At 62.0% G+C, this 11,093-nt stretch overlaps 1 protein-coding gene across 1 annotated transcript; it reads right to left on the reverse strand.

Moving 5' to 3' along the window:
• Window positions 1-539: 539 nt before the first annotated feature.
• Window positions 540-10,065, reverse strand: CYBA (cytochrome b-245 alpha chain). The gene is made up of 6 exons (XM_044761037.2): window positions 9,900-10,065; window positions 4,267-4,336; window positions 3,716-3,790; window positions 3,371-3,454; window positions 2,734-2,815; window positions 540-818 (listed from the first exon to the last, which is right to left on the reverse strand). The coding sequence occupies exons 1-6, from the start codon at window positions 9,955-9,957 to the stop codon at window positions 603-605; spliced, it is 585 nt and encodes a 194-aa protein (XP_044616972.1). The 5' UTR covers window positions 9,958-10,065; the 3' UTR covers window positions 540-602.
• Window positions 10,066-11,093: the final 1,028 nt, after the last annotated feature.

The raw sequence follows: 11,093 nt of genomic DNA on the forward strand, positions 1-11,093 counted from the left end.
AGGGGCTGCCCAGGCTGCGTGGGGGCCAAGCCACACAAGCCTCAGCCAGGGGCAACCGGGAGGACCATGCCCAGCCCACACGTGGGGTGTGTGTGTGTGTACGGGGGAGGGGTGTGTATGGGGCGTGTGTGTGTATGGGTGTGTGTGGGGTGTCTGCAGCACCAGGACTGCAGTGAGGGGAGAGGACCGGCCAGAAGCCCCCCGCTGGCCTGGTGGGGGCAGGAAGGACACTTGCCCCAGCAGAGGAGGGGCTCTCCCCGCCCCCGGCCCCGCCCCCATCTGCTGTCCCTCTTCCCTCCACCCAGGCGTCCCTGGTGCTCTGAGGGGACACGGCCCCGGGAAGTTCAGTTCCAGGAGAAACCCAGACACCTGGAATTCCATGTACCGTATGTCACAAAATAGATGCCACACCCCGATTCCCTGTAACACTGAGAAGGATGGCACCACTGCTGCTACTCAACGGGAAACAGGGCCCATGGTTCTGAGGGTGACCCTCGGCACCTGGGGGGCCACGCACCCCCTGCAGGAAGAGCCACACGCAGCTTTCATTTCTTTATTGTGAGGCCGCTGGGGAAGCGGCTTGAGGCTCTGGTCACACACGGTCACACGACCTCATCGGTCACCGGGATGGGGTTTTCCTGGGGGCCGCTGGGGACACTTGTGGCGGCCGCGGACTCCTCCTCGCTGAGCTTCTTGCGAGCCTCGGCTGGGGGGCGGGGCGGGGGGTTGCTGGGCGGCTGCTTGATGGTGGTCCCGACCTGGGGGCGCTCTTTGGGTTTGGGCTCGATGGGGGTCCACTGCTCACCACGGATGGCCGCCTGCAGGACACGAGGGGCTGGGCCAGGGGGCCTCCCGGGGCCCACCCCCACTCCTGCCCCCACCCCTGCCAGGGAACAGGGCGGGATCCAAGTCCGAATCTGCTAAGACGTGAAGGGACTGCGGCTCAGAGAAGTTAAGTGACTGGACTGAGGCCACACAGCCAGGACCAGGCTCTGCCTGACCCCAAACTCGAGCTATTTCACCATGCCAGGAGGGGCCCACAATGGGGAAGGGGCTGGAATCGCTGGGCTGTGCACCACTTCCGGGTGCACATTCCACGACCAGGGACCAACCGCCGGCAGGACAGGGAGGCCAGGCCTGGGCGTCCAGCACACTGAGTCAGGCCAGCCGGGCAGCTGACAGGGTGGCAAGGCCCAGGAGGGCGGCCAGGGAGAGCAGGGTGCCCCTTTCTGCCCTGGTGGGCGGCACCCCCTCACCCTGGACCCACCCCAGCCTGGAGCCTCCCGGGGCACCCAGGCACGTTGGGGCTTGCAGAGCGTGCAGCCCACGGAACTGCCTAAAATGCAGGCTCCTGGGCCCTGCACCCCTGCGGCGGGCCGAGCAGGCCTGCGGATGTGTACTTTTAGTTGTATAGCCCATAATGTTTGCCAGCTTAAAAAATACGTGATACCATATAATTTATGAAGCATAAGAATAAAACGAACATCTCTGATCCCACCTCCTAACTTGAAGACGAGAACATTCTATCCTGAAAAGTAAAACTATGAACTCGATGGATGAGAACACAGGAAAACACGGCGTGTGGGCGGGAAAGACATTTTGAACAAGCACAAACCATAAAGCAGATAAACCCACAGACAGATGCACGTCTGTGCCCTGCTCAGGGGAGGATGTCCTGGGGGGAGACGGCAGACCCTCAACAGGGATGGAGAAAACATTTACAGGGTCTAAACTCACGCAGGATCATAATCAAAATACACAGGAGACTCCCGTAACTTAGAAAGGAAAAGACAAACCCTAAGAGAAAAATGGGCCACGGCCGCGAGCCGGCGTCTGGGAGGAGGAAGATGAGCCGGTGAAGCCGGAGGAGGTGCCTGGAGCCCCACAGCGCTGAGAGGGGGCGGAACCGCTGCGGGGCGGGCACCTCGGCCCCCGGGGGGAGGGGCTCTAGGCGAGGAGACCACTCACTCGGGAACGCAGGGGCTGACCCCTGACTCCGCAATTCCGCTCCGGTTTAACCCAAGGAATTCTGGCTCAGGGCCCAGCCGCGTGTGGCAGGGAGCTGGGGGTGCGTGGTGGCCCCGGGGGTGCAGAGGCTGGACGTGGGGATACACACTCGCAGCCAGAGAAGCAACAGAGAGCCGAGCAACAGGAAGGAGTCCCACGGGGGAGCAAGCCCGCCAAGGGCTCCTAAGGACACACACAGACAACAGACGGGCATGGAAGGCTGGGGAACAGCCGGCATGGGGCCCACGCCCTCTAGAAATTCTGCTCTGGGTGTCCTACACATCTCAGCCCCCGCAAACCTGCTGGGCAGCTTGGGAGAACGGCCACGTGCGTCTGCACTGTTAACGAGCCCCCAGGAAGTCTCCTGACGGCCCCCCAAATGGGAGCAAGGCTGGTTTAGTTGAGGAGAGTCTGGTAAGTGGGTCCCAGTCCAGGCTGGGCCTCAGCTGGCTGTGTGACCCTGGGCCAGTGCCGCCACCTCTCTGAGCTGGGAAGTGAGCACAGCGCCCCGCTCCCGCCCCCGGGCAGGGCTGTGGTGCAGATTAAAGGAGACATGCTGGGAAACAGCCAGTGCACACTAGGCGTGCAACAGACAGCAGCTACGGTCGTCACCATCCCCACGAGGTGAGCAAGGACACAGGCTCCTGGCCTTGGCTCGCCCTGCAGAGCCAGCTTCAGGGACCGAGGTATCAAGCACCAGTGGGGCTGACCACAGAGGACACTCACCAGCAGGTAGATGCCGCTTGCGATGGCCAAGCAGGCTGTCCCCAGGATGGTGGCAAGCAGGAAGCCCGCAGGTACCGACAGCCTGGGGAGGAAGGGAGGCTCAGAAGGGCAGTCAGAGGGGGTCTGCAGCCCCAGGCCTCGGTCAGAGGCCACAGGATCTCAGGACAAAACAGACGTAAGCGTTCTGCCCCAGGATCCCAACGGAGGGGACGCCCAGCCCGCCAAAGGTCGGGCTTCCCAGCTTGGGCCCCTTGAGCTGCTCTCTGCCTTGATTTGGCCGCAACCGTTCTGGAGACACCGGCTCTCGGCCCCCAGCCCCCACGCTGGGAAGAAGCCCCAGAGCCGGAGGGCACACGGTGTCCCGGCCTCCCCGGCAGGAACCACAAACACATGTGCAAGGCAGCCACCCAGAGCCGCCCCGGTGAGCCCAGCCGACCCCAGGACCCTGACTCCTGACTTAAGCTGCTAAGGTTTGGGGTGAATTGTTAGATGGCGAGAGATGATGGGTGTAAGTTTGGGGACCTCTGGCAGAGCCTGGGACCTGGGATTTTGTTGGGAAAAACATCTGGGCTGGGAGGGGACTGGAGCTCTCCTGTGCGGGCAGCCAGGCCAGGGCCGCGCGTCCCGGGGAACTCACCCAAGGTGCAGGAAGGCCCGGACGTAGTAGTTCCTGGTGAGCGGCCCGAACAACTTCACCACCTTCGTCATGTACTTCTGTCCACTGGGTGGGGGTGGGGACAGACCATGTCCTACTCAGCGCCCCCGCCGCCCGCCCAGCCCAGGCGCCCCGCTTCTTTCCGCCCAGGACCATGAGGCCACAGCAACTGGGCGGGCACCAGCCTTAGTTCGCCCAGGAGGACAAACGGGTTGGCACTGGAGCCTCGGAGGGATGGGACCAGGCTCCTGCAGGGCCACTGGCAAAGCATCGCAGCCCTGGGACAGACCCCAGAGCAGCGGTGGAGGGGGGGACATACACACTCACCATCTCTCCATGGTGGAGCCCTTTCTCCTCTTCCCCCGGGGGTACTCCAGCAGGCAGACAAACACACCTGCTGCACTGACGCCGCAGTCAAGGAAGAGCCCGGCTCAGCCTGAGGGCCACACTGAGCCCCCTTTGCCAATGAGAAAACAGAAAGGTGCAGCCACTGCCTGGGGGTCACACAGCTGGGAAACAGCCTGGTGGCCACTTTGCTGCCTGTCCTTGGCTTCCAGAGGGCCTGTAACAGCCAGGCCAGCAGGGCCAGGAGGGGACGGAGGGTCCAGTGCACTCCTGGACAGGCCCAGGCCGGCAGGGGAGGGTGGCTGAGAGAGGGGGGAGCAGAGGGGACCCCAAGCATCCTGAGGCCTCTGCACCGGCCCTCAGGGCCACTGGCCTCCCACCCCCTCACCAGGACCCAGGGACTTGAGCAGCTCTCGGCACACTGTGAAGGGCTGTGCCCCCAGGGGCAGCAGCATCTCTACCCCAAGCCCGCCAGCGCTGCCCATGGTGGTGCCGGGCCCCGCCCCGCCCTGGGGTCCACGCTGGGAGGATACATGGAGTACACGCCGAAGTACCACTGGGCGAACTGGGCAGCAGTGGCCACGATGCCCCCGGTGATGAGGACTGCGGGCAGAGGAGAAGCGGGTTAGCAGGAACCCCCGGGGAAGGGCGTGCCCGGCCATCCCTGCAGGGCTGGGGTCCATCGGCCCACACAGCGGTGCCTCCAGTCCGTCAACACCTTTGCCCAGGAGGGGGCCCGAGGCGGTGCAGAGCCCGGGGGAAGGGAGGACGCCTCCCCCGGGAAGCACCGGCCGTGACGGGGGCAGGGCTGAGGGAGCCGCAGGCAGGAGGCGGCTGGGACTCTGCCTGGACGCGCTGCTGGAGCCCCGCGAGCCCTTGTCGTTTTGGGTTTTGCTGGACGCACTTACAGACCACGCACGCTGCTGACTGTGCGTCAGCTCCCGGGGCCTCGCACCTCGCAGGGCCCCGCCTGTCCCTGCACGCTGGTCGGATTTTAATACTCCCACCGCCGCCTTTCAGTCGGCGTTTGCCAGCTAGCCGGCCCCTTTACCCTCAGCCCTGTGGGCCTGGCTCTCTGCAGGCCGACGAGCGGCAGGATCTGCACCTCTTCTCCCCAGGAATTCGCTTTTTGCAATTATTTTATCGTGGTAAATAACATAAAACTTTCCATTTTAGCCTTTTTAAAGTGTCCGGTTCTGTGGCATTAAGGACATTTATATTGTCGTGCAGCCACCACAATCCATTCCCAGAATTTCCAACGACTTATGGCGGTATAATTATTATACAGTAAAATGCACAGGCGTGAGCTTGGTGATTTTTTTTTTAAAGATTGGCACCTGAGCTAACATCTGTTGCCACTCTTCCTTTTTTTTTTTTCTTCTCCCCAAATCCCCCCAGTACATAGTTGTAGATTTTAGTTGTGAGTCCTTCCAGCTGTGACATGTGGGACGCTGCCTCAGCGTAGCCTGACAAGCGGTGCCATGTCCATGCCCAGGATCCGAACCCGTGAAACCCTGGGTCGCCAAAGCAGAGAGTGCGAACTTAACCACTCGGCCACGGGGCCCGCCCCAAGCCTGGTGAATTCTACATGTGTTCCCCCAGAGACGTCCCCCCAAATCAAGATTTCCATCATCCCAGAAAGCTCTCTGGTGGCCCCAGCCAGATCACACCTAGAACCTGAAGTCTGGCTTCTCTTGCTCAACAGAAGGCTGTCAAGGCCGTTCCCATGGTTTGCGTGGATCACTCGCTCCTGAGTTTTCTTTTTTTAAGGAAGATTAGCCCTGAGCTAACATTTGCCACCAATCCTCCTCTTTTTGCTGAGGAAGACTGGCCCTGAGCTAACATCCGTGCCCATCTTCTTCTATTTTATATGTGGGATGCCTGCCACAGCATGGCTTGCCAAGCAGTGCCCTGTCCGCACCCGGGATCCAAACCAGCGAACCTCTGGGCCACCGAAGCCAACCATGTGCACTTAACTGCTGTGCCACCAGGCCGGCCCCTTTAACAGTGTCTTGTTGCTTCTCCTGCCTTCTGCTGCCCTGAATGAACTGTTTAATTTAAATCCTTCTTCCTAAACCACATGTGGGCTTTAGGATGTGTAACTTCAATCACAGCCTGTTATTAATTATTATAGTCGATACTTACTCACCGGTGTCTTCACTCTTGTATCTTGGATCTTTCTTCTGGATTCAGTTTTTCTCTTGCAGAGGCATACCCTTTAGTAGCCTTTTCAGTGAGGGTCTGTGAGTAGTAACTCTCTAGATACCTGAAAATGCCCTCATTCTGGAATGAGTTTATCTGGGTATAGAATTCATCTTTTTCTCTCAGCACCTAAGATATCATCCCATTGTTTTCTGGCATCTATTATTGATGATGAGAAGTCTAAAATCAGCCTGATACCAATCCAGTGTTTTCTCTGATAAACTTTAAGATTTTCTTTAATGGTCTGTAATGTCACTACAAAGTGTCCAAGAAGGGATTTGTTTTCCTTTATTCTGCAAAGGACTTTGTTTTCTGCTTCAACCTGAGATTTCTGCATTTCTGGAAAATGCTCTCCACGATCCTCTGTGTCGCCCCCTTCATTCTACGGACTCTCCCGAGACCCTCACGCTACCTGTGGTGGGTCTTCTTGTACGTCGTACACGACTCGGCTTCTGTTTACCACTTCCCACCCCTTCACCTCTTTGAGCTGAACTCCCTGAGGCTTCCTTCGATCCATCTTCCACTTCACTGCTTCTCTCTTCATCTCCATACAGTGTTCACTTCATCCAGTAACCTTTAATGACTTTTCATCTTTCCTATTGCTAGACATTCTGTTAGTTTACTTTTTGCATCGTCCTGCTCTTGTCGCATAATTTTCTGTTCTTCCATCTCCTTGAACGTGTTTAAACACGCACCCTCACTCCTGCGTCCCTCCCAAAGGGCACTAGAAGCGCTGGTTCTGAGGAGGGACATCCTCCTGTTGGTGGCGCCTGCTGACTCTCCCTCCGAGTGTTTGCTTCTGCAAGGGGTGGGACGCTCGCATGCTGCACCCAGCGGGGTCTGTCTGCGTCTCGCGTGCCCTGGCTGAGGAGACGCCCCAGAACACGGCTCCACCGGGGCCTCTGCTGGGGGCCTGCAGGAGTCTCCAGTCCTGAATCCGCTGGTTCTGCATTTCTAGGTCCCAGGGTGGAGGAGACTCAGCCTCACTCGGTGCGCAGCACGGGCCAGCTCTGGGGTTTGCCTGGTCTGTGGCCATCCTCGTCCAGGCCCACGCAGCAGGCAGCGAGCTCCCCGGAGGACGGCTGTCCAGCGCTTCTTGTTTTGCATGGAAGGATTGCCCTGAGGGAACATCCTCTTTATTTCCCCTCCCCAAAGCCTCACTGCACGGTTGTAAGTCCTTCTAGCTCTTCTCTGTGAGCCGCCCCCACAGCACGGCGACACACACAGGTGGTGTGGTTCCGTGCCCGGGCAACGAACCGTGGCCTCCAACGTGGTGAGAGCACAGCGCCTTCCCCACGAGGCCATCAGCCTGGCTCTCCCGCTCTTGCTTCTGCAGGCAGCCCCTCCTGGCTCCGGCCTGCAGCCTCGGCACACAGCTCAGTCTCGGCGCTTCTCCACACAGAGGCCCCAAGCCCCAGGCAAGCCTGTCGGGCCGCTTCCCCAGGCCCCTTCCTTCGGCCCAGCGCACCACCCTGAACCTCAGTCTGCTGTGGCTGCCAGCAGGTCTCATTCTCAGTGTTGAGCTCATGACACATTAACTGTGGGCTGCGCGTCAGCACTTCCGCGAGCTGGAGGAGAGGAGGGTGGCCTCCTCGTGCGCCCAGGCTCACTCGTCCCGGGTGTAATCGCCCCATCTCGAGCTTCGGGTTTGCTGCCTGCCATGAGCAAGAAGGCGCCAAGACGCCACCGGCTCACCAGGGAGCAGGAGGAGGGCACCCTGACAGAGCTCCTACTGCGTGCACGGCTCCTAGGAGGCACTGGGACGCAGCAGGGACAAGACAGAAAAGGCCTCAGCTCTCAGGGGGCTTGCAGTCTCGTTGAGGGGACAGAAATAAACACCACGTAGCAGTGACCTAGAACAGGGGACGTAAGGAAATGTAGATTGGGTGCTCTGGAAAACTTCTCTGAGCAGGTGACATTTGAGCTGAGAAATGAATGGAGGAGCCAGCCATGGAGGCTTCAGACAGAAGAAGCCGCTTCTGCAAAGGCCCTGCGGTGCACAGCGGAGATCCGAGGACAGAGAGGGGGAGGGAGGGCGCCAGGAGGCAGTGGTGGCAGAGTGGCCAGAATCTGGCTATATGTTTCGAGACGGGAAGCTGCGGAGGGTTTTTGGCAGGAGGTGACACGATGTGATTAGATGGTTTTTTTCTACGATAAAAAGGAAGCCTGTTGGACGCGGCTGTCGGCAGGGCCTGGCCGGGCCCGAGCAGTCCAGGAGGCTGCAGTCCATCCTGAGTCACGAAGAGAAGTCAGCACAAGGAGGAACTCAGAGCAGGAAGGGCCCCATCGGACAGTGGCCGAAACTGAGCCATGGCTTGTCACTTCCCCAGGTCTTGACCTCGCCGTCTGTAAAGTGGACGAGAGCACAGCTCCGGCCTCATGGCGGTCGCACACCAGCTAAGGCAGGGCGGGCAAGCCTGCACACATGGGGCACGCCGTGGCCGGGCCACTGGGCCATCACGGTCCGTACCCACGGGGACTAGCCCCCAGGCCCCCAGCCCTTGGCATGCTGCCTGCTGTCACCCTCTACTTCTCGGGGTGGGGCAGGGGAGGAAGGGAGGCTGGTCCGCAGGGGTCTGGGGATCCGAGGCCTCCCAGCCCACAGCAGGCGGGGGGACAGCCTAGGAACAGCTCTGGGGAGAAGTGAGAACTACCCGATTCACTGAGTTCTCAGCCACTCGAGATGCCGAAACAGGGGTGACCTGTCTGGACACAGAACAGACTGCTGGGCCCCACCGCCCAAAGCTGCCCACCCCAAATGTGACCTGACGGGGCGGCCGGGGAGCCTGCGTCTCCCTCTGCTCCTTCCCCTCCCAGAGCTGCGCCCCGGCTCCTCCCGTGCCCAGGTGGCAGGGGGGCCTCAAGGTGGGTCCCCGGTAAATGGTGGTGGCTGGGACCCTCCTCATGGCCACATTCTCACACTCCTCCCACCCACTCCCACTGGGTGCAAGTCCTTCCTGGGAGGGGCAGGTCCCCAGAGGCAAGGGGGGCAGAGCCTCTGAGCAGCTTCCTCTTGTCTCAGACCCTACACCCTCCTGAACGGTTCCTGCTTCCAATTCCAGCAGGCAGCAGACCCCACTGCTCCTCAAGCAGACCCCTGAACACAAGCTGGCAGGGTGGCGGGGCCCTGCCATCCTCCCCAGAAGCAGTCCCCAGGAGTTGAGCTGGGAGGGGCTCACTCTGGGTGGCTTCCAGCGGCCTTGTGAAATGCTAGATGTCCTTCCGCACAGACTGCGGGCTGGGCCCCAGATGGAGAGTGGTCACCCCCACAGGCCGAGCCCAAGCTCCTGGCCAGGAGGCAGGAGGAGGCCATCCGTGCAGCCCAGGACCCCAGGGAGGGAGCCCCTTATGACCCCTGGGCAAAGCCCTCACTCCAGGGCACCAGGGGCCACAGGGGCGGGTCATCCCTGGGGTTTTCCCAACCCTGAGGGGTGGTGACTCCCCGGAAACCACCGGGCTGCAACTTCCTCTTTCACTCCCGGGTGGAGGAGTGAAGAGGAGTCAGGTGGGGGGTACAGGGGATGGGGGTGGGAAGGGGGTGGCACATGAGTCTGTAGGGGCGAGAGGGTCTCCAAACCCCCTCTGTAGCCCGAGGTCCCTGATAGCCTGGCCAGGCTCCAGCCCACCCCGCCCAGGGGCTGCCCCACAGCTGCAGGTCCCGGGCGGCAGCGTCTCAAGCCCTGACCCCAGGCTGGCACTCCCACTTCCTGGCCAGCAGCCTAGGGTCTCTGACCCCTCAGGACCCTAGCTCCCCACCCCATCTCCAGCCCGCCCCTTTCCTCCGCCTTCAGTCTGGGGTCTCCAGCGCCCCCACTTCCCCAGCCCGCAGCCTGCAGTCGCTGACTCCCCAGCCCCGGTTCCAGCCTGCACTGCCAGGCCGCAGCCTGGGGACTGGGCGCCCCCGGCCCAGCCTGGGCCGGCCCTCTGCAGCCCCGTCCCAAGCGTGGGGGCCCGCCGCACTCACTCAGGCCGGACGCCAGCGCCTGCTCGTTGGCCCACATGGCCCACTCGATCTGCCCCATGGCGGCGGCGGCGGCTCGGCTCGGACTCGGCTCGGACTCTGCGGCCGCGCTCCGGGTCCCTCTCCCGCCCGGCCTCTCGCCCTCCGCCCCTCCGCCCCGCCCCGCCCCGTCCCGCCCCGTCCCGTCCCGTCCCGTCCGGTCCGGAGTTCCGGCACCGCCCCCGCCCCGCCCCCAGGCGACAGGCCCAGCCAGGCGGGTGGGATAGACTCGGGTGCTGCCGCAGGAGCCTTGCCCCACGAGAGCCTGGCTGGAGCTCAGGATGCGGCCCTCCCGGTCCCATCAGGCCGGCTTCCTCGGCGGGTCGGCGCCGGCGCAAGCTTCTCCGGCCCAGGCGTCCCGGTCACTTCCTCCTTCCCGGCGCGCTGCACCTGGGCGCAGGCCACCACTCTGATGCTCACTTTGTGCCGGTTGCCTGCCCTGCCTACTCGCCCACCACCGTTAATCGGGGTCCCCAAGCATCCCCTGGCCGCTAAGGACAAGGGTGGTTCCTGTGAGCAGGTTGGGTTCCTAGAAGGGCTTACAAAGGTCGAGCCTTCACTGCGCCCACTGCAGGCTCCCCGCCAGGCAGCAGGGCCTCAAACCAGGAGCCCCGGAGCTGGGGCCTGGGTGGCCCCGCCCTCTCTGGAAGTCAGCTACTAAGGACAGTGGTGGGTCCAGTGCCCACTTCCCCATCATGCAGGTGTGGCCCAGGTCAGACTGCAGGCAACCCTCTGCTCACAGGACTGACAGGGGAGGGGCCAGGATGTGCAAAGCTTCTGGGAAAATCCCAAATACACGAGTGCTGGGTCCTGTGCCTCCTCCGCCCACCCCATTCAGGGTCACAGCCCAGGACCCGCTCCAACTGCAGCCTCGCTCACTCTGGGGCATCTGACCCTCCAGGGAGTGAGGAGAGGCGGGTCAGAGAGCACAGGCACCCAGCTCCTTCCCCAAGGCCCGCACTGCGGTTTGGGAAGCAGGCGGGGCACAGGGCCTCCAGAGGCAGAAGGCGGCTCCCTGGGCAGCAGATCCGGGGTCAGTAACTCTCCATGTTCCACGTCCTCACACTGCCAGGCCCTCGCCAGCCCCAGGGTGCGTGCTGCCCACTGTGTGCACAGGCCCTCTCAAAGCAGGGACCCCGGTGGGCAGCACCTCCCGGG

The sequence above is a fragment of the Equus asinus genome, chromosome 28, assembly GCF_041296235.1.
Source record: "Equus asinus isolate D_3611 breed Donkey chromosome 28, EquAss-T2T_v2, whole genome shotgun sequence".
NCBI lineage: Eukaryota > Metazoa > Chordata > Mammalia > Perissodactyla > Equidae > Equus > Equus asinus.